Source organism: Salvelinus alpinus, chromosome 15, assembly GCF_045679555.1.
Source record: "Salvelinus alpinus chromosome 15, SLU_Salpinus.1, whole genome shotgun sequence".
Lineage (NCBI taxonomy): Eukaryota > Metazoa > Chordata > Actinopteri > Salmoniformes > Salmonidae > Salvelinus > Salvelinus alpinus.
The window spans coordinates 33,155,527-33,179,621 of NC_092100.1; the positions used below are offsets into that span (position 1 = coordinate 33,155,527).

Sequence of the window (24,095 nt, forward strand, 5' to 3'; positions counted from 1 at the left end):
ATATTAAGAAAATAAAACAGTTTTTAGTATTTAGACTTTTTGTCTTGGATCTTTCTTATCATTCACTATATTATGCAACACATTTCAATGAAAATTACAAAACTCAATTTCGAATTTCTTTAAATTACCTTTACAACTTTTCTTCCAGTTCCATGCTTTTTAAACAAAAAAGAAAACGCTGGCTTGGACACAAAAAAACACGGATGGAGGGGGTCTATGTTGATCTAGTAGGCCTACAGCGATTCTCAACTGGTGGGTCGTGCATTTAAAGTGTGTAGAAAATGATAATTCACTTTTGTTTTTTAAATAATTTTACCTCTGAACAATTTTTCTTTAATCACAGTCTTTTCAATAGACTGTTATTAGCAGCGCTATTTAGCAGTTTGTTGATTTTTTTGGTCTCAAACCAGTGAGTTTAGCATTCTTCATCAAGAATATAGGCAAAATGTAATTATTGAAAATGAAAAGGTGGGACTGTTGTTCCCTTATTATATAAATGGTACATTTACTATCAATATAGCATTAAAATCGTTTTCCAGCAATTTGGGTCCGGAGGCAAAAACCAGTTGAGAACCACTGATCTAGTAAGTAGTCTATTGTTTCATAGTCAAAGCCTTTGCATAGTTTACCCCCTCCCCAAACGCACAGAGGTCCAGGTTTACATGTGACGTCACTCTGCGCGTGGGACATTGCTCTTCTCTTCCCACCTCTCAATCGAGGAATAGAAGTTAGCAGTCAACCAGGAACGGGACCGGGCAGTCTTCCACTCAATTTCTTAATCTCTCGGCCTGCACTATCCCTCCTGTATGGTGGATATTATATTAAATTCTTCTTTCTTGGGTGATATGGGGGATCATTCCAAAAGTAAGTAAATATTTGTGTCCCTATCTTAACTTTGACCCAGGCACATTTAATATGGATTTGATCGTTAACAATATTGGGCTATTATTGGAACATTTCGCGATTTTTTTGTTGCATTGGTCAATTTCGATAACTGAAAAGGGTGATGTGAATACATCTTAGGTCTACGGTCAGTTATACCCGTATATAGCTACGGCCCTTCGTTCTGGAAATGACAAGGATAACAAAACAGGACACGACACGGTTGCATGCTGCAGAGTGGACACTGGACGAACATGCGGGGATTTAGCGAGTATATCTGGTGATTACATTGGTGTAGGTGGTGGTAGCATTAATATACTGTGCATTCGACAGAGAAGTCTGGAATCGCAATGTGTGTGGGCTGTGGGAGTCAGATCCACGACCAGTACATCCTGCGGGTCGCCCCGGACCTGGAGTGGCATGCTGCGTGTCTGAAGTGCTCGGAATGCAGTCAGTACCTGGATGAGACGTGCACTTGCTTCGTCCGAGATGGCAAAACATACTGCAAAAGAGATTATGTAAGGTAGGAGTTGACTAAATTTCCTCACTGATGTGATTTCAGAGCTTTGGAATTTCCAAAGGCCCCAATTGTGAAAAAAATTGTAGTTAGGCCTACTGAAGTGGAAATGTATGATAAATTGTTCAAACTGCTTGTTGGCACTAAACAGTATCCACATGAGAGAGAATAGCACAACCTAGTCAAAGTTTCTGGTTTATTTGGTAAAATATAATAAAAAAGGTTGACTTGTGACGTAGGCTATTCGTCTCCTTCATCTGACTAAATTGCATGTTTTTGTTATGCATTATAAAGTATTGAGACCAATGTTCCTATGTCCTTTTCAGATTATTTGGGATTAAATGTGCAAAATGTAACATTGGCTTCTGCAGCAGTGATCTGGTGATGAGAGCTCGTGACAACGTTTACCACATGGAGTGTTTTAGGTGCTCGATGTGCAGCCGGCATCTCGTGCCGGGGGATGAGTTCTCTCTGCGGGACGAGGAGCTGCTGTGTCGGGCTGATCACGGTTTACTTCTGGAACGGGCCTCAGCGGGAAGCCCCATTAGTCCGGGAAATATTCTCTCCAGGTCTTTTCATATTACTGGTCAGTGAACGAATAATGGTGGTAATAATAATGAGAGTATAATATTAATAATAACGTTAATAACAACGATAGGATATAGCATAATAATAATAATAATTGTAAAACAATATATATTTTTTATAATAACAGTTATTATTATTATACTTGTCTGCAAAATGTTCCTTTCACTGATCAAGTGTGCAGACTTTTAAGCCTATAGGTGTATTACATTACTTTCATTGGTAGTCTAAACATTAATTAAAACATATTGGGTGTTGTTTGTATCTATTAAGTTGTTAAAGCTATTAAGCTATTAGACTAAAGTGTACGTCAATTCGTTTATTTTGAAAACAATAAGGTAACATATTGGCTGTGTAAAGGGGGTATGCTGCAATGGTCGATATATTTTTGTTAATTCAAATACTGAAAGTTTAGAGTTTGTAGGTGTGAAGTTAGAAAAAGAGAGAATAAAAGACCTCGATCGAAATATGATTCTACAACAGAAAATAAATGAATGTTACGTGGGAAGCATTTTAAATTGTATTTGTAATTCACAAAATGTTTTTGAGTTAATATTTGAAGGGATATATTGTATAGCCTGTTTAATTAAAGTTTACCAAAGAATCTTATCAATTATCACGAAATTACATGATCATCGTTATTATTATTTTTGGTTGAGGACCTCTTGACTGAGAAATGTGGATGTTTTTTATGATTGTGTTTTTTCTTTTTCTTTGTGAGTTTCCTATGCTCCTGCCTTGATTGTGTAATTGCTAGGGAGAAGTAGGGAGAATACGTGTATCTATCATCAGTCATGATTGCTTTTCGTTGCGTTTCTAAATTTGGCTCAGTCAGTGGAAATTACATTTTCAAAGATATTTCCGTTTGAATATTTGTCCCACAGATCCTGTGTCAGTTCGACAGCCTCCTCATCGGAACCACGTCCACAAGCAGTCAGAGAAAACCACTCGGGTGCGAACAGTATTGAACGAGAAGCAGCTCCATACCCTTCGGACCTGTTACAATGCCAACCCAAGACCAGACGCTCTTATGAAAGAACAATTGGTAGAGATGACCGGTCTTAGCCCAAGGGTCATCAGAGTTTGGTTTCAGAACAAACGTTGTAAAGACAAGAAGAGAACTATATTCATGAAGCAACTTCAACAACAGCATCACATCGATAAAACTGTAAGTTCATTTAGACATTCTAATGCAACATAAACTAAAAATAAAGGTGTTATTTAATAGGGCGTGACAAATAAAATTTAATGAATGCATATTTTTATTTAACTAGGCAAGCCAGTTAAGAACACATTTTTGTTTACAATGATGGCCTAGGAACAGTGGGTTAACTGCCTTGTTCAGGGGCAGAACGACAGCTTTTTACCTTGTCAGCTGGCCCAATGCTCTAACCACTAGGCTACCTGCCGACCATATTGCACTTTGAATGTTGAGAACCAGATGGATGGTGGTGAGATGTTTGTTGTGATACATTTTATCTGTAGAATCTTCAGGGGCTGACGGGTACACCTATGGTGGCAGGCAGTCCAATTCGACACGACAACACGGTCCTAGGGAACCCAGTAGAGGTGCAGACTTACCAGCCCCCCTGGAAGGCCCTGAGCGAGTTCGCCTTGCAGAGTGACCTGGACCAGCCCGCCTTCCGGCAGTTGGTAGGCGCACACACACACACACACATTTAGCAATAAATGTATGTTTATTCAAATATCATCCACTCGATCACTGAATGGCCAATCTCAATTCAGATTAGAGAATGGGATTTCATTCAGTCAAATATTTCTAAATTAAATAAATGCTTTTCAGCATCAAATTTGAAGGCTGGTCGATTTACATGAATATTCATATTGGCCCAATATTTGCATTGGACTTCATCGAAACATAAGGGTCAATATCAATATGCAATAAGCAATATTGGGAGAGAAAAAACGCTAATTAAAACAACCGTTTCCATCGCAGGTGTCTTTTTCTGAATCGGGCTCCATGGGTAACTCCTCCGGCAGTGATGTGACCTCCTTGTCGTCGCAGTTGCCGGACACCCCGAACAGCATGGTACCAAGTCCGATGGACACGTGAGACCAGCCCAACAGTGACGCTTCGAACTCCAGCATGCTCCCGCGTGCCCTGCATGAGAATTGGCTAGTTAACAGCTTTGAGAGGAAAAGGATTTCATCTTATTTAAAGAACAATAACGCTGGATGTGTCTATGAGGATGCACCATTTGTTCACGGAGGGACCGGTCTGCATTTCTCAGGATCGGATGAATTTTAAGTTACCAGCCAGTGACAACCAAGGGCTATAACTAAAGCAGAGGCTGAGCCTCGGATCTTACCTACATGGTTGGACATAGCCTACGTGAGGATTATATCTACAAACATTCAACTTTATTATGAGTCGCTAGCTTGTAATGATGAACATATCAGAACATTATCCATAGTGGCCAACAATTGTATAGTTTCATCTATGTAAGTTTCCTATGTCGGGTTGCGACCATATGGAGACCCCATGACTCTGTAGATGTGCATGATTTCTAGAGATGATTTAAAATCAAGCCTTGTAAAATATTGTAATTAAGTGGATGGGATACAGATTGTGGAACCTTTCAAGAAAAAGTAAGTTATTGATATTTATTATGCGAAAATGTAGGCTATCGTAATAAACCCATATGAACTGTTTCATGTCTAATGAACTCTGCATGTGAAATCTCATAGATGCAGTAATTCAATCAAATATTAACTGAAATTTCAAATGGACAAAATAAATCACTGTATTTATGAAACGGCTATTTCATGGTGGTTTTGCGTTGCCATAAGCCCATGGGCTTAATCTAAACTATGTAGCCAGGGTGAAAAACGTTTGAGATATAATAGGCCTATAGAATCTCAAATTAATTTCGAACCATCCAAAATAAATCACTGTGATGTCAGTTAAGACCACAATCTTTCAGAGAATCGTGTTAGTCATTAGTTTACATCAAATAGATTTTCTCTATAATTTTAATGGCATATTGAAAAATCGTAACGCAACAGAATCACAGTTGGTCAAATGCAAGCATTTCTACATTGAGGGTTGTTTGTTAAATACAATTGAGGACAACATATTGTTTATTTAATTGTCCTCCACAAATGGATTTGCGATGTGATCATTCCAGTTTCACTTGTAAAGTCACAAGTCTAGACAGAGGACAGGGCTCGGCGGCTCCTTATCTACGCTTGGCATCATCTGCAAACGATACATTGAATGGAACCACAACAAACCCACCTCTCTCTGTCGCTGGAGTCTGTGCTGAAGGGGACTCCCACCCTGCGAACGCATACTGGCATGTCTTGGGTTTATTTTCATTCCAGGCAAAATCCTGGATAGCCTCTGGACAAGGAGTGCAGGTCAAGATACTGACGACATACTAGACCTCAACAATTTGTTGTTGAGAATTAACTTTCTGATCAGAGGACGCAACAGCATTCTAACCTCTTAATCACGATCGGAAACATGATCAGTCTTTCAGCACAGTACATAGTAGTTCTAGCTAGGTCTCTTTATGTGACTTCTGGCATCAAATCAAAAAGCCATTAGGCCTATCCTGCCATGCATAGTCTTTTATGTCAATAATTGTAGCTATGCAACAGTAGCCTACTGACCAACAAATTCTGCCCTTGTACCCCACCTAATCTTTCCTCTGGAAATATTTCATAATCGTGGTTAAAAGGAATTTTAGAAACAAAGCATATAATTGAGATACAGGCCTAATCAAATTATTACCCCCTTAAACATAATATATACACATTAATATTCACTTGATAAATGTTTTGCATATAAGGAAGGCAATGTCTAGAATAAAAGTCAATAACTTTCAATGTCGCACAGAAAATAACAGCATCCATAGGCCTCAAATTTTGGAATTGCTTCATCCATTAGCCTTGCTATAGGCCTAGATAGGCTATGTAGTTAGTTGTATTGTTGCATATTTCTGTCATTTACACAACTCATTCATTCGTCCATAAAGCCATTTAAGAGGGGGGGGGGGGGGGGGTTGCAAGACAACTGGCAAATAAATAAAGTGCGTAATGCCTATATGGCTTTTGGCACGTCAGATCACGGTTTTACAGTTTTATCTAATTTCCATTTGATCAGATAATTATATAGTTTGGAAATCTACAGTTCACAATCAGCCATCTAGCTGTATCTGATAAACATCATTAGTACAAACAACAGCACTCGTTAATCCACTGTTGCGCTCCGAGCGGCAGAATGAAAATAGATGCTGTCATTTCAGGATTTCACCTAATCGATAACAAATGATAGGAATCTAATGGACACATTTCCCATATTAACGTAATCAGTTGTCATAATTCTGACCTTAAAGCATACAAGATGTAAAAATAATTAGGCTACTCCACAGTTTGGGGTAGGGGTAGGCTACACTATTTCAGGGAAATAATAGACCTAGGCTACTTTTCAAGCGGTAGGCCCATTTTAGAGCTGCAGTATGCTGCATGTGAAATGTTTTTAAGAGTTTTATGTATTTACTATCCCTTAATATGAGAGACCTTTTCAATTGATATTAAAGTTGAAGAGACACTTGGCAATAATTGTGAGAATATACCCAGCCCTGTATAGGTTTACGTACTGAAAATAATTATTCAATCCTGCATAAATTTCTAGGAGTTATCTTTCAAAGAATATCCACTGGTATGTCTCCTTGCTGGGAGCGCTGAATTAACTGTTGGGTTTGATTGGGCTGCTCCAGGCAAGAGCAGAGGATTGACTGGGCCTGCAGAACTGAGTCTGGTATAGAGAAGGACCAGCCATTTTGTTTTAACCCAGCTCCTCACACCACCTGGGATATTAATCACTATTACAAATGTTACAATGCTGTACAGGCAGAAAATTACACAGACAGAGAGGCTAGTCAGTACTTCTCATTAATTGTCACTTGATGATCAGTAGACATAGTGGAAATCACTGAGACTTGAATGAGTGAGCCGCACAGTCTCTAGATAAAAATAACTGGAGGACAATGAATGACGCATAATAATAAATAATTTATTAATGGGATAAAAAAAGTAATTTACTAAATCAATTATATTTTGTAAGTTCTTCACAGCATAAAGGCAAGAACAAGGGAAATATTTGTACTTGAAATCAGGACAGCTCCTACTAGAGCAAATCTAAAATGTACAGAATAAACACATATAGGCTATGTAACTTACATATTGAAGTACAAAACTGCCCAACACCTGTAAAATAACTACAGGGAAAAAACATTCTGATCAGGTCATTCACATCTTAACTGTATATGAAAATATTAAAGGAATTAACAGGAAGTACACAGTATTATTGATGAACATGTTATGTAATCTAACCATTATGAGAGTGCTTTTGATTATCTCTGCTCTCTTCTGCTACGTTGTCATTCTATCCACAAAAGAAACACAACACGAAAGCAAATGACTTGGTTGGACAAGGAACATAATTATTGTGCGTGACTCACGGAAAAATACATAAGATACTCCCTTCCAACTCAAACTTTCGTGCAAATCGCCCATGGACATCGATGGATGACTTACACAAACATTTTAGTTATACATGTGCATCTCAAGTTAGGATTTATCCCTCGTCTTCTAGGATTTCAAAAGTTTTGGGAAGGCTAAGACTGCATTTTTAAAGAATAAGCCCATATGCGGACTTCAAATGTAAATGAGAAAGTATGTAGTGTAGAAAGTATGTAGTGTAGAATGGAGGGTGAAGTGTCGGCTTCTACTTTGCAGTGTTTTTCATGTGTATGTGCGTGTTAGAGGTCGGCATGCAATTCTGAATTAGTCCTCCTGCTTCTTGAGGAAGAACTGCAGTGCTGAGTCCCATTGGTCTCTGGGAAAGCGGTTGGACAGCTCACAGTAATCCAGTGGCTGAGAGACTCTGTCTGCATGGTGACAAACCATAGGACATTGTTTTTTGTCTGAGCAAGATGCCTCAGGATTTATACACTAATATTTAAGAATTACAATCGTCAATTGACCATAACAATTTATGTAAATTCATATTTTTCAATTGAAAATACTGTACTGTCACCTTTTTTAAAATAATTGGTGAATGCATTAATACATTTTAATGCAAAACTATCAAAAAAATGTAAAAGTGAAAAAAATGGCATTGAAGAATACCTACCTCCTTGTTGCATTCTGTTGTCTGGATGGTTCTCACTTGAGGCACCGTCCTGGAGGAAATAAAAGAGGAATATGTCAGAGTGATCCACAGTATTAAGACAGTAGTAGGGGAGAGGCCAGACACCATTGTTCACCAGCTGTGAAGAAATTGAACATTTTATCCACCATATCTAAGCAAACCATAACTCATCATGCTTGAAGCTAACCAAACTAAATAGGTACGAACAGATAACTTTACCTTAAACATAAACTTTTGCATACATTTTGCAACGATTTCATGATGCCGGATTTGATCCTGACAACAGTGTGTTTTGAACATCTGAAAGAACTCAAGTGTATTTTACATACCCATACATTCTGTTTGCAGTCCCTGCATGTTTCCCTGTTCTGATTAACACACACATTAAAGCTTATAAAGATGTCACAATATACTAAATTTCAATACGAACCATATCCTTAAAGGGATAGTTCACTCAAATTATAAAACGACACATTGGTTTCCTTACCCTGTAAGCAGTCTATCTATGTACAAGGTATGATAGTAATCCATGCTTTGGTTTAGTTTCCCTAGCAGTAGCTGGTACTGTTTCCTAATGCTAACGTTTTAGCATTTGTGGCACAAATCCCATTAAACTCATGGAACCGATATTATACTGAACAAAAATATAAACGCAACATGTAAAGTGTTGGTCCCATCTTTCTTGAGCTGAAATAAAAGATCCCAGAAATATTTCACCTGCACAAAAAGCTTTTTTTTTTTTTTTTAAAGAGCAAAAATGTATTTACATCCTTGTTAGTGAGCATTTCTCCTCTGCCAAGATAATCCAACCACCTGACAGGTGTGGCATATCAAGAAGCGGATTAAACAGCATGATCATTACACAGGTGCACCTTGTGCTGGGGACAATAAAAGAGCACTCTAATATGCAGTTTTGTTACACAAAACAATGCCACAGATGTCTCAAGTTTTGAGGGAGTGTGCAATTGGCATGCTGACTGCAGGAATGTCCACCAGAGCTGTTGCCAGATAATTGAATGTTAATTTCTCTACCATACGCCGCCTCCAACGTTGTTTTAGAGAATTTGGCAGTATGTCTAACCGGCCTCACAACCACAGACTACGTGTAACCACGCCAGCCTAGGACTTCAACATCCAGCTCCGTCACCTGTGGGATCGTCTGAAACCAGCCACCCAGACAGCAGATTAAACTGTGGGTTAGCAAAACTGAATAATTTCTGCACAAACTGTCAGAAACCGTTTCAGGGAAGCTCATCTGCGTGCTCGTCATCCTCACCAGGGTCTTGACCTGACTGCAGTCTGCGTTGTAACCGGGCAGATTGCATGTATGGCGTCATGTGAGTAAGCGGTTTGCTGATGTCAATGTTGTGAACAGAGTGCCCCATGGTGGCGGTGGGGTTATGGTATGGGCAGGCATAAGCTACGGACAACAAACACAAATACATTTTATCGATGGCAATTTGAATGCACAGAGGTACCGTGATGAGATCCTGAGGCCCATTGTCTTGCCATTCATCTGCCGCCATCTCCTCTTGTTTTAGCATGATAACGCACAGCCCCATGTCGCAAGGATCTGTACACAATTCCTGGAAACGGAACATTTCCCAGTTCTTCCATGGACTGCATACTCACCAGACATGTCACCCATTGAGCATGTTTGGGATGCTCTGGATCAATGAGTACGAGTGTAAATTCGCACAGGCATTGAAGAGGAGTGGGACAACATTTCACAATCAACAGCCTGGTTAACTCTTTGCAAAGGAGATGTGTCGCGCTGCATGAGGCAAATAGTGGTTACACCAGATACTGACAGGCGTTCTGATCCACCCCCCTACCTTTTTTTCAAGGTATCTGTCACCAACAGATGCACATCTGTTTTCCCAGTCATGTGAAATCCATAGATTAGGGCATTCATTTATTTCAACTGACTGATTTCCTTATATGAACAGTATCTCAGCAAAATCTTTGAAATTGTTCCAGTCGCATTTTTGTGCATCATGTTCAAATCATCCATAAGTGACTTTGGTGAATTTCACAATCAATTGTAGGTACTGTACTTTTGAATGATTTGAACATGATGTGCAAAAAATGACAATATCAGGCCCACGACTTGAATGGGATGTGTGCCAGAAATGCTAAGAAGTTAGCATTTAGAAACAATGCCAGGGAAACTAAACCAAAGCACGATTGCGGACATACTGTCAATAGACTGCTTATAGGTTAAGGAAACCAATATGTAATTTTGTAATTTGGGTGAACTATTTTACATTTACATTTAAGTCATTTAGCAGACGCTCTTATCCAGAACTATGCCTTTAATACTATTAAAATAGCAAAAGTTCTAGCAAAACAAGTTTTTGCTTCATCTCAGGTTAATTCTATAATAAATAATGACACAGGGAATAAGGAATCTATAGATCTTCCCACTGTTTGGCTGAAATTACAATAGCCTGTCCCTCTATTGTGCGAGATAATCTTAATGTAAATAATGGTGGTAGCTGGGCGGTGAGAGGCGATGTTGTCAGAGAAGATGAAGGAGACAGCCTGTTTACTGGAGGCTTAACCACTGGCAGGTAAATCCACAGAGGATGCCATGTAGGTGCTAAATATCCACCAGGAGACAGACACATTAAAAAAAGGTCCAATGCAGCCGCTTTGATCTCAATAACAAATAATTTCTGGGTAACAATTAAGTACCTTACTGTGATTGTTTTCATTGAAAACAGGACTAATAAGTAACTTAAAGAGCTTCTTAGTTAAGAGCAATTTCTCATACAAGGATTTTGCTATGACTGTCTGGGAGTAGTCTGAATGGGGTTGGGAAAACAGAAAACTAGCTTTTATTGGCTGAGAGATTTGGAACTCTTTCTTATTGGTCTATTGACTAATTTACCACCTGGGGATGTCACCAGGCAGGCCAAAATTCCATCCCACCAAAACATGCAGAAATGTCAGGCAGTCTTTTCAAGCAGCCCTTGCACTAAAAGGGAATTACCATAATTTTCACAATTTCACAGTATTATTCCAACCTTAGTGTGTAAATAAACACTGAGTATACCAAACATTAAGAACACCTTCCTAATATTGAGTTGACCTCCCCCCACCCTTTTCCCTCAGAACAGCCTCAATTCGTCGGGGAATGGACTCTACAAGGTGTCGAAAGCATTCCACAGGGATGACCCATGTTGACTCCAATGCTTGACATCAATAAGGGATCATAGCTTTCACCTGGTCAGTCAATGTCATGGAAAGAGTAGGTGTTCTTAATGTTTTGTATACTCAGTGTACAATGTGCTTTTGGAAAGTATTCAGACCCTTTGACTTTTCCACATTTAGTTACGTTACAGCCGTATTCTAAAATGGATGAAATTGTTTTCCCCCCTCATCAATCGACACACAATACCCCATAATGACAAAGCAAAAACAGGTTTTTAGAAATGGTTGCAAATGTCTAAAAAATTAAATAACTTAAATATCACATTGACATAAGTATTCAGAGTACTCAGTACTTTGTTGAATCACCCTTGGCACCGATTACAGCATCCAGTCTTCTTGGGTATGACTCTACAAGCTTGGCACACATGTATTTGGGGGTTTTCTCCCATTCTTCTCTGCAGATCCTCTCAAGTGCTATCAGGTTGAATGGGGAGCGTAACTGCACAGCTATTTTCAGGTCTCTCCAGAGATGTTAGATCGGGTTCAAGTCTGGGCTCTGGTAGGGCCACTCAAGGACATTCATAAAACTTGTCCCGAAGCCACTTCTGCGTGGTCTTGGCTGTGTGCTTAGGATTGTTGTCCTGTTGGATTGTGAACCTTTGCCACAGTCTGCGGTCCTGAGCGCTCTGGAGCAGGTTTTCATCATGGATCGCTCTGTACTTTGCTCCATTCATCTTTCCCTCGATCCAGACTAGTCTCCTAGTTCCTGCCACTGAAAAACATCCCCACAGCAAGATGCTGCCACCACCATGCTTCACCGAAGGGATGGTGCCAGGTTTCCTCCTGACGTGACGCTTGGCATTCAGTTCAATCTTGGTTTCATCAGACCAGAGAATCTTGTTTCTCATGGTTTGAGTCCTTTAGGTGTCTTTTGGCTAATTCCAAGCGGTCTGTCATGTGCCTTTTACTGAGGAGTGGCTTCAGTAGGGCCACTACCATAAAGGCCTGATTAGTGGAGTGCTGCAGAGATGGTTGTCCTTCTGGAAGGTTCTGTCAGAGTGGCCATCGGGTTCTTGGTCACTTCCCTGACCAAGGCCCCCCGCCCCCGATTTCCCAGTTTGGACGGGCGGTCAGCTCTTAGAAGAGTCTTGGTGGATCCAAACTTCTTCCATTTTAGAATGATGGAGGCTACTGTGTTCTTGGGGACCTTCAATGCTGCAGAAATATTTTGGTACCCTTCCCCAGATCTGTGCCTCAATGCAATCCTGTCTCGGAGCTCTGCAGACAATTCCTTCGACCTCATGGCTTGGTTATTGCTGTGACATGCATTGTCAACTGTGGGACCTTATATAGACAGGTGTGTGCCTTTCCAAATCATGTCCAATCAATTGAATGTACCATAGGTGGACTCCAATCAAGTTGTAGAAACATCTCAGGGATGATTAATGGAAACAGGATGCACCTGAGCGTAATGTCAAGTCTCATAGCAAAGGGTCTGAATACTTAAGAAAATAAGGTATTTCTGTTTTTATTTTTAATACACTTGAAAAGATTTCTAAAAACCTGTATTTTATTTGTCATTATGTGGTATTGTGTGTAGATTGATGAGGATTTTATTTAATCCATTTTAGAATAAGGCTGTAATGTAACAAAACGTGGAAAAAGTCAAGGGGTCTGACTACTTTCCGAATGCACTGTATATAATACAGAAACATTATCTTTTTACTACACTGTGCCTTTAAACCAAAAAGACTGACTAAACCTGTGGCTCTATTATGTATTTGCTCTGTATACATTAAATGCGCTAGTTCTTCAGAAAATGAAAGCGTCGCCAAAACATCAGTGTGTGTGTTACCTGTATGAAGGTGGCCAGTAGCATACAGCTCATCTCCTGCTGCAGGATAACCTTGTTCTGGGGATTGTTGTAGCAGGCTGAGATGAGTGAGGGGAAGAGCACTTTGATGAGGCGCGGGTGGCTGAAGTACTGGAAGGGCAGCTGACACAGTTTCTGCAGCACGCTGGGCTGGCGGCCAGACTGCACTATCACCTGGAACACACAGAGCACGGCCAGTCAGCCAGTCAGCCAGTGCCACCCGTAAATCACTGCCCTGCACCCCTCCCACCTATAAATCTGCCACTAAAACAACACACAAACACCCATTAGGAGGAGAACTGGAGGGCACAGCATCCCACCACACAATTACAGGCTATAAAACACAATGATGGGATGTTTTGCTCTTCCTTTGTACTGCAGGTCATTTCCAAGCTGTTGTGAAATGGGGGCAACAAGAAATCGTAATGTGAAATATCTTCTTGATGAGAAATATCTTGACTTCATTATCAAAAGATATAGGCTTTTATGTTTAACCCGGTAACATCTCCAACTGTGTGAGTGTCACAGATATTGAAGCCAACACCAGACCATATCCCTGTGGATGTGCACTGTGCAGCTTAGGTTGAGAGGGCATGCACTGCGTAGGGGTGGGGGGGAAGGGTGAACAGACCTCCACTGTAGCCTTGCCACCACCACTAAGAAATGAGCAATACCATTAATGGAGTTCTCACCCGGCTGACATCCTGCTCCCCCTTACCATTGGCCATCAATCACACAATTACATCCGGCCCACCAATATTAAAACCAAATCACGTCCAGCCTAGTTTGATTAGAGCGGGAACTGGTCCAAAGGAAGGGGTCCTGGCCTAATGCTCAGGGCATCTCCCCAGAGCCTGGGAAGGCCATCAGCACTTCTCTGAAAACTGGGGGGGGGGGTCACCACAGTAAATCCTGTCTGGAAAAACACCCCACTGCTTTACAGGTACAGAGACCCAGGCTGGGTCTCAGCTGAAATAGGAACCAGAAGGGCAGGGTGAGGTCCCCTGGCCACAGTGACATAAATTCAGAGGATTTACAAGATTTGGAGAATACACTTAACAATACTCTTCCAATGCATTCTCTCTTTGATAATGCACTTTAAGGTTTAAGGGTAGGATAAACAAAGCGATAATTCACTGCTTTTATAATTTCAAGGTGAAGCTCCTCAAAGCTCTGTTCTACAGCAGCATTCAAAGGGCCACAGGCGATGCCTCTTCCTATTAATGTCTGTAAATATTCTTTACTGACCAGCTAAAACAAAAAGAGGCTTTTTAGGGGAGTTAAGTTCTCCACTGGCACGCAACTAAAGCAAATTCTCAATGAGGTTAACAAAGATGAACTCAAACATGCAGGTTCACGAGGAAGATACCGAAATACCCTGTATTTTCACTTTGTCATGTAATGCAAGAATCTAACGTTAACTCCACTGTACAGAAGGAAAAAAGGGGAAGATCTGATTGTTTTCAAAATGGAGCTGCTTATTTAAATTTTAGAAGCTAGCTGCAGGACTTCGACAAGATCCTAGATCACCGAATCAATCTTCACCGTTGCAACACTGCCGGAGGAGGAACAGCTAGAGAAGAAGGTCATACATTTGATTATGAGATCCCAGGTAAAGGAATCTTTCATTAGAATATTGAAAAACACACCTCAGAAACACTGCAGACTAACAATTTGTTGTTGCAGGGCCTGCTTTTGGACATCATAATCCTGAACTTTCATAGGTTTCAGAAGCCAGTGTCTGTGTTGGGGCCGATGCTCTAAGGACTCAACCTACAAACCATACAGCAATCTCATAATCCTCCACTACGCAGTGTTCCATCCTCAGCTGCCTAAACAAATTGTCCACACTCAAGTGCCCTCTGCAGGGAGGCATACAGTGCCTTCAGAAAGTATTCATACCCCTTGACTTATTCCACATTATGTTGTATTATAGCCTGAAATCAAAATAGATTAAATGTTTTTTTCCCTCACCCATCTACAAACAACAGCCCATAATGACAAAGTGAAAACGTTTTCATATTTATTGAAAATAAAATACGGAAATATCTCAGTCACACAAGTATTCACACCCCTTAGTCAATACATGTTAGAATCACCTTTGGCAGTGATTACAACTGTGTCTTTCTGGGTAAGTCACTAAAGCGCTTTGCACACCTGGATTGTACAATATTTGCACATTATTCTTTAAATTCTTCAAGCTCTGTCAAATTGGTTGATAATTGCTAGACATCCATTTTGAAGTCTTGCCATAGATCTTCAAGCTGATTTGAGTCAAAACTGTAACTAGGCCACTCATGAACATTCAATGTTGTCTTGGTAAGCAACTCCATTGTATATTTGGCCTTGTGTTTAAGGTTATTGTCCTGCTGAAATGTGAATTTGTCTCCAAGTGTCTGTTGGAAAGTTGGACTGAACCAGGTTTTCCTCTAGGATTTTGCCTGTGCTTAGCTCTAATCCTTTATTTTTATCCTAAAAAACTCCATAGTCCTTACCGATGACATTCTTACCCATAACATGATGCGGCCACTACCATGCTTGAAAATATGATGATTGGTACTCAGTGATGTGTTGATTTACCCCAAGCATAATGCTTTGTATTCAGGACATAAAGTACATTAATTTGCCACATTTTTGCAGTTTCACTTCAGTGCCTTATTGCAAACAGGATGTTTTGGCATATTTTTTTTTCTGTACAGGCTTCCCTCTTAATTAATACCGTCGCCATGCTCAAAGGAATATTCAATGTTTGTTTATAGACTTTTTTTACGCATCTACCAAAAAGGTGCCCTTCTTTGCAAGGCATTGGAAAACCTCCCTGGTCTTTGTGGTTGAATGTGTTTGAGATTTACTGTGGGACCTTACATATAATTGTATGTGTGGGATACAGAGATGAGGTAGTCATTCAAAAATCATGTTAAAACACTATTCTTGAGTTCATTCACATTATTAGGTGAATTGTTAAGCACATTTCTCCTCCTGAATTTATTTACGCTTGCCATAACAAAGGGGATGAATACTAACTTAACTGTTAACTAATTTGTAAAAATGTCTAAAAACATAATTCCACATTGACATTATGGGGTATTGTGTGTAGCCCAGTGACACATAATCTCAATTTAATCAATTTCAAATTCAGTCTGTAACAACAAAATGTGGAAAAAGTCAAGGGGTGTGAATACTTTGAAGGCACTGTAAAACAAGGCCAGCTGGCAGCCACAGACCAGAGGTTACCTAGTCCTACAGAAACCAAGTCTATAAGCAACTTTCCAGGACTCTGTAGGCATCACCCCAGGTGAAGAGCAATAACAGTGCCCCACATGGTGTTCCTGTCCACTGGAAGTATCTATTCAAACCCTGACATCATAAAAAAGGTCCAGCAAGCGTCTGTCTGAAGCCATGAATCAAGCCGCAGTTTAACACAGACCCGTAAAGCTCAAGTGCCTGGTGGTTCTGGTCTGTCTTAACTACAGAGATCTGCCTTTTCAAACAGGCATGCTCCTTTATGACTCGCCATTACATAACCACTTTGCTGTCCACTGACAACAGAGAGTGTGTAAAGTTAATGTTCTGAAACGCAAACAAAACCTTGGGAGAGCCCAAGTTGAAGCGGAAACCAGGCGGTATGGACTATCCAAATAAAGTGTTACCAAAAATAGCTAGCAAGCTAGATTTGACAACTTCTAAGAGTCAGAGTGAACCTGTACTGTAATTCCAGCACATTAAACATTTTACATTTGAGATTCCTCCACACATAGGAAGACTATCGTGGATGAGTGGACAGTGGAGTAGCCTCTTTTCTGCATACCGTCTAGACAGACCCAGACACCTCAGCTAGAGGACCCATGTCAGCCTTCAAAACAGGGCCACAAACCTGAAGCTCTTGCCCACAACACAAGTCAGACCCTCTGCCAAACCTCCCTCTACACACTGGAGTTACCCTAGTGAAGGAACGGCCCTACTGATAAGAGAGAGGGGCAGATGATGTTAGAGGACACAGAGTTTTTTCAGGAAGACAAGCTACTGCTGAATGGGACTCTTAACAACTAGCTACCACCTGATTGAGACGATGTAAATTGTCAACTGATAATCAGATGTCGACATAGACATTGACTTAAGATATACCCTGGGAAAGAAGAGAAGATCCCACCATGGCTTTTAAGAGACAGGCCAAGGGTATTCATCTCCGATAAACCATATAAAACACAGTGTTTGCCAAATAACTTGTAATTATTCTAGATTTATCTGCCTAATAACCTTGTCAACTTACTCTAGATCTTACAGCAGATGATGCCGTTCTGAAACTGCCAGGAGCCACAATCAAAATGAGTCATTCTGCAAATACAATCTCTTTAAAAAGATATGGAAGGTTTATGGGGAAAATGTCCCCTTAACTACACTGAAGTTAGTTGGACCTGGGCCCTCCCAATATGAAGTGTGTAAATCATCTACAGAGCTAACAATCAGCCCTTACCTGCCAGTCACCAGTCTGAGTCGGTGTGTGTTTACTCTGGTGTATAGTAGGAGACATAGGGTACATTCCCCAGCACTGGGCTGGCTCCCCATGAAGGCGTGAAGGGTTAGGGTTGTGTTGGCAGTAATGGGGAGTTGATCAGGGATTACAGGCGCAAAGCTGTGAGCTGGAGTCTGGAGGGCAGAGGAAACACCCTCGTATAGAATGGGAAGAACAGGGGCTCGTCTGGCTGCAGATAACACTGATGTGTGGGATGTCAGTCTGGGAAGGGGCCTACTGCAGTTCACAAGCAGATCGTTTTCTATTTTACAGTAGACTTCATAGTGAACTGAAATATTGCATCCGAGTAGTAAATGCATTGCAAGTGTCGGGATGAATTAATGTCAATTTAAGTCAATTTGGGAAATTGCATTAAGCTACTGAAAACTTTCCATAGTCTGGAACTGGTCATGAAATGGAAAGCAAGCAAAGCCAGGGGTCTGGGTTAACGTGCCAACATCGCTAGCATTTACTGTTCCTACATTTTAAAGAACCTAGAGATCATCACCATGAATGACTCACAAATGAATCACTGGGAGGTTGGGAAGAAAAAGACTCGGGAGCTTACCGGTACTTATCCCCTCATGAGACAAGGAACATGGCAGTTACAAAACAAGTTTCATTTAGCCCCTTTTTAGTGTGACTGTCTTTTGGGAGAACCCATAGAGACAATGAAAACATATGGCCACATGGCCCTGTGAGCCAAAACACTTAAGCACACACAAGGCTACATATGTCACTCTCCCAATGGCTTTCTATGTGACAGGCTGAGTTATTCATACCCTCAGAGCAGGGAGAATATACATCTACAAAGACCGTCTTCAAAGTTCTACGTTTTATGAGCAGCGTTATTTCTAGCGCAACACATATAAACAAAGGCTGGTGTGCATGCCTGCCGACAGTGAATCAGCAGTCTGTGTGACCGCACGGGCGGGCCTGCTTTTGCGCTCTGCCAATGCTTACATTAGTCTGAGAAAAGCTAAAGCTACTCAAAATATTCCCCTCTTCTCCATCCATCCTGCTCTTTTCAGGGCCCAGATCACATGGACAAATTCCAGGAACCGTGTCACTGGCCAGGATCAGTCCACGGAGGTTGCTAAGGATTGCTCTTCACATTTCCTCACATTTTCTCAAAGGGTTCTCACACCTATCAAATAAACAATAAAAGGAACAAGTCCTAAACGCTGATTTCACTCTCTGGGATGACATTAGAGTAGATAGACAAAGGCTACATATAACATTTACTAAATTGTCAGCAGCTTGTGCTCTGATTGGAAGTCGCAGGTTGAAGACTTTGCATTAGGGCATTTCAAATTAGCAAAGTGCGCTGGTCATAAATGAATATGCAAAGGTCTGCTACTCCCAGGCAGACTGTTAGGTTAACTTTGCTGGGCAAGTACAAAGCCCAATCATCTGTCACCCCCTAATTCAATCATCAGTCCTCATTCAATTATCCAATATAATATGCAAATCAGGCCAACAAATGCTAATTACGTACATCAAAATAATTAAATTGGATAGGAGCAGCAGAGGAGAGCTGAACTGCCATAAAATGGAGGCAGATTCTTTAATTAGGACTAAAACATCCTGGAAATTAGAATCTGAAATCCGCCTATAAATTGCTGGGTGGTTGACCGCGCCTGTGAGGACATTAAAAAGGCAGAGGTTTGAGGTAAAGCTCGATGGCTGGCACTGAGGGTCAGGCTTCACTTAACTAAAGCCTGGCCAACTGTAGCACTTGTAAGCTGCTCAGGGGCCCAGTAGACAGACCATGCATGACAGCCAATTACACAGCAGCCAAGTCTGCTCCATCACATCCTGCTCACAGCCACATAGGCCCAGTAGCCTTAACACTAGGCCTGGGCCAACACAGCAAAGCACACAACACTAGAGAGAACTGGCAGCTCCACTGGGACAGAACAATGGACCATGCTACTCTGACTGAGGGACAATAGAGAACCCAAAGCCCAACAGCACAGAGGTGGCAACATATGAATCTTTAAAGAGGTGGCTCTTGTTGCTTTTGTATGAACCACAAAAAACTACACCCTCTCTTCATCTAATGATACGTTATCAGAAGCATATAAAGGAAACAGAAGTATCATTATATGGACAGACTGTTGCAACAGGGCCACAATGCCAAACCAAATACCATTCATCTCATATTTCTGAAACAGAACAGATACAGTGGGGACTGAAATGATTGACACCCTTGATAAAGATGAGAAATAATGACTGTATAAAATAATTTAAATACGGTCTTGGGGGTATGTCTAAAATGACACAATACATTATTTACCATTAATTTCTATTGGGCACAAAATAATCTGAAACACAACCAAAACAAACTACAAATGCATCCAACAAGTTTGTAGTCACAATCTTGATGTTGTCATTGCATGCTAGGAATATGGGACCTAATACTACACTTTTGACTACTTTATATATAATCATCTTTAGGGGTGTCAATTTTGCCCCCCTACCTTTTTGAGAAAAAATCTTTCTCTGAGCAATTGTATTAGTATAAAATAATCTCCCCACTTTTTGAGCATACAATATAGCTCAGGATTTGAATGATATTTATTTAGTCATTATTGCTCATGTTTATCAAGGGTGTCAATAATTTCAGACCCTACGAATGGCTCAAATTACAACAGTTTATGGTGATAACTAAAGAAAAAGCATGAAACAACATTGACTTTATTACATATTTGAGTATGTGTGTGTGTGTTAGACCTTTACCTGGTTGTCAGGGTGGTTGACGGTGAAGTAGCCCACACAGATGATGACTTCCTGCAGCAGCTCTTCAGAGGAGTGCTGAGAGCAGTACCACAGCAGGGAGCTCACTATGTGGCGGAAAGCAAGGGACAGCCCCTCGGCACCTAGAACAGTCTGAGATGGCACAGAAAAAACAAGCTAGCTAGAGACATTCACTAAATCTAACTGAATAGCGAACAACCGTCCTAAAGAGTAGAAAATCAACACTATGATGTTAATATACGTGAGGCTGGATTTGCTAAATTAAAAGAAAGGAGAGGGATTTGTGTGCTTTAGCGGGTAGAGATTCAGACTGGTTGATGCAGTGTACAGGGACTCCTGCTAGGGTGTCTCTCCCCAGCCCCAACACCAGGGGGTCCTTCCAGAGGGACCCCAATCCCCCAGAAGATGAGATGCTATCAGAGGCCCACAGACAGTATTTATTAAACATGTCAGCATGACTGAGCACCACAGGGTAAGCAGAGAGAAAACACACTGGAATCAGGTTGGGGTGTATGTATGAGGTTTTGGGACTGATGGAGGGGAGGAGGTAAACAGTCTCCTAAATAGTACCTACCTGAGAGGCCCAATCCTGTTAGCGGACCTGAGCCTTACTGTTGTCTACACTCTCAATATAACACCCTGCAATACTGGAGACATAGAACTCTATTTCTCCCCAACTGTAATCTAACCATACCCATCAGTCTTAGGACAGAGAGACAAACTGAACCCTATATTTTGTTAGTGAATGAATGCAAAGGCTGAATATAGTGTCTATTTTGATGGGCACCAAAATGTTGGTGATTAAATACTAATATATTTTATTAATTTACTTGAAAATAGACTTCTCAAATATTTGCTAAATAACTCATCACCAGCAGTGTCCTTTTCAGCTTGAAATCCCCTCTAACCACCCTATTTGGTAGTTGATTCTGGGGCCTAGCAAAACAGCCAATGAGAAGAGAGAGCAGCTCAGCATCTACTGTAGTGCTTATTAGTCGGCACTAGTGTGGGGTAATGTGAACCACAAGGTGATTACAACACAGGCCACAAAAAACATTATTTAAAATGTTCATAAAAACATTGGCACTGAAAAGCTTTGAGTTCCAGCTGTTTTGAATAGCCTGAGCATGGCGGAGCCGAGGGAGAGCAGCCTCTGTGTTAATTACCCACAGGTATTAAAATAATTAATAACTCTCCCACTTCCTCCCTTAAGCCATTCTGTTTATGCGCTGCCTGAGCACAGTGAAGCTGTCATTCTCTCTTCATCAGAGCTGGTAATGTATGGCTCGGGCTACAGCACTAATCACTCAGGTCCATCCGCATTTCTGACCCACAGTGCTCCATTTAACCTCAGCAGCTGACCCTCGGTCAGGGGACACTCATGTTTATGTCCAAGAGGTCAGCTCTATCCTGAGGATAAATACTCCAGTCCAAAGGCAGCAGCTCTGAGACCTGGCCTCTGCTGCCTGTCGATCAGTTACACATGGCCTTGTTGCTGCCAGGAAGAGGAAAGAGGGATATTTGTGTTGCCTGATGCTTGTGCACAGGGATATCAAATCAAATTGTATTTGTCACACACACCGAATACAACCTTACCGTGAAATGCTTACTTACAAGCCCTTAACCAACACTGCAGTTCAAGAAATAGAGTTAAGAAAATATTTACTAAATCATATAATAAAAAATAATAATCAAAAAGTAACAAGAAAATCACATAACAATAACAAGGCTATATACAGGGGGTACCGGTACCAAGTCAATGTGCGGGGGTACAGGTTAGTCGAGGTAATTTGTAAAGTGACTATGCATAGATAATAAACAGCGAGTGGGGGGGGGGGGGGGGGCGCGCAAATAATCCAGGTGGCCATTTGATTCATTGTTCAGCAGTCTTATGGCTTGCAAATAGAAGCTGTTAAGGAGACTTTTGGTCCTAGACTTGGCGCTCCGGTGCTGCTTGCGGTAGCAGAGAAAACAGTCTATGACTTGGGTGACTGGAGTCTTTGACAATTTTTTGGGCCTTCCTCTGACATAGCCTAGTATATAGGTTCTGGATGTCAGGACGCTTGGCCCCAGTGATGTACTGAGCCATACGCACTACCCTCCATAGCACCTTACGGTCAGATGACGAGCAGTTGCCATACCAGGCGGTGATGCAACCGGCCAGGATGCTCTTGATGGTGCAGCTGAATAACTTTGAGGATTTGGGGACCCGCGCCAAATCTTTTCAGTCTCCTGAGGGGGAAAAGGTGTCTTTGTGTTTGGACCATGACAGTTTGTTGGTGATGTGGAAACTCTTGACCGGCTCCACTACAGCCCTTTCAATTTTAAAATGAGGGCCTGGTTGGCCCTCCTTTTCCGATAGTCCACGATCAGCTCCGTTGTCTTGCTCACATTGAGGGAGAGGTTGTTGTCCTGGCACCACACTGTTGGAGTCGTGCTTGGCCATGCAGTCGTGGGTGAACAGAGAGTACAGGAAGGGACTAAGCACGCACCCCTGAGGGGCCCCAGTGTTGAGGATCAGCGTGGCAGATGTGTTGTTGCCTACCCTTACCACCTGGTGTCGGCCCGTCAGGAAGTCCAGGATCCAGTTGCAGAGGGAGGTGTTTAGTCCCAGGATCCTTATCTTATTGATGAGCTTTGAGGGTATCCATCATCTGTGGACCTGTTAGGGCCATATGCGAATTGGAGTGGGACTAGGGTTTCCAGCATGGTGTTGTTGATGTGAGCGATGACCAGCCTTTCAAAGCACTTCATGGCTACTGACGTGAGTGCTACGGGGTGGTAATCATTTAGGAAGGTTACCTTCGTTTTCTTGGGCACAGGGACTATGGTGTTCTGTTCGAAACATGTAGATATTACAGACTCGGTCAGGGAGAGGTTAAAAATGTCAGTGAAGACACTTGCTAGTTGGTCCGTGCATGCTTTGAGTACACGTTCTGGTAAACTGTCGAGCCCCGCAGCTTTGTGAATGTTGACCTGTTTAAAGGTCTTGCTCACATAAGCTACGGCGAGCGTGATCACACAGTTGTCCGGAACAGCTGGTGATCTCATGCATGCTTCAGTATTGCCTTGCTTCAAAGCGAGCATAAAAGGCATTTAGCTCATCTGGTAGGCTTGCGTCACTCGGCAGCTCTCGGCTGGGACTCCCTTTGTAGTCTGTAATAGTTTTCAAGCCCTGCCACATCCGATGAGTGTCAGAGCCGGTGTAGTAGGATTCAACCTTCGTCCTGTATTGATGCTTTGCCTGTTTGATGGTTTGGGATTTCTTATAAGCGTCCGGATTAGTCCCGCTCCTTGAAAGCGGCAGCTTCCTGCTTTGTTTTTTGCTTGTAAGCAGGAATCAAGAGGATAGAATTATGGTCAGATTTGCCAAATGGAAGGCGAGGGAGAGCTTTGAATGCGTTTCTGTGTGTAGAGTAAAGGTGGTCTAGAGTTTTTTTTCTCCTCTGGTTGCACATGCTGGTAGAAATGAGGTAAAACGGATTTAAGTTTGCCTGCATTAAAGTCCACTAGGAGTGCCGCTTCTGGATTAGTATTTTCTTGTTTGCTTATGGTCTTATACAGCTTATACAGCAGTCTTAGTGCCAGCATCGGTTTGTGGTGGTAAATAGACGGCTACGAATAATAT

The 24,095-nt window shown here is 41.5% G+C and overlaps 2 protein-coding genes across 7 annotated transcripts in view; one reads left to right on the forward strand and one right to left on the reverse strand.

Moving 5' to 3' along the window:
* Positions 1-715: 715 nt before the first annotated feature.
* Positions 716-4,657, forward strand: LOC139539936 (insulin gene enhancer protein ISL-2B). Of its 3 annotated transcripts, none has more exons than XM_071343371.1 (6): positions 716-864; positions 1,216-1,405; positions 1,726-1,985; positions 2,869-3,152; positions 3,470-3,637; positions 3,942-4,657. In XM_071343371.1, exons 1-6 carry the CDS (start codon positions 807-809, stop codon positions 4,056-4,058), a joined length of 1,077 nt encoding a protein of 358 aa, XP_071199472.1. In that variant the 5' UTR covers positions 716-806; the 3' UTR covers positions 4,059-4,657. The 3 variants fall into 3 exon arrangements, with proteins under 3 accessions (XP_071199472.1, XP_071199473.1, XP_071199474.1); XM_071343372.1 differs by having other exon boundaries at positions 1,771-1,985; XM_071343373.1 differs by lacking the exon at positions 716-864 and having other exon boundaries at positions 1,277-1,400.
* A 2,347-nt stretch (positions 4,658-7,004) lies between these two features.
* Positions 7,005-24,095, reverse strand: part of LOC139539938 (S phase cyclin A-associated protein in the endoplasmic reticulum-like) — a 108,987-nt gene continuing 91,896 nt past the window's right edge. For all 4 annotated transcript variants that reach the window (XM_071343377.1, XM_071343376.1, XM_071343375.1 and 1 more), the window contains 4 exons: positions 20,450-20,599; positions 13,177-13,368; positions 8,148-8,196; positions 7,005-7,902 (listed from right to left, as the gene is read on the reverse strand). In XM_071343377.1, coding sequence (XP_071199478.1) covers positions 7,799-7,902; positions 8,148-8,196; positions 13,177-13,368; positions 20,450-20,599 — 495 coding nt within the window. In that variant the 3' untranslated portion in view covers positions 7,005-7,798. The remainder of the gene's footprint in view (positions 7,903-8,147; positions 8,197-13,176; positions 13,369-20,449; positions 20,600-24,095) is intronic.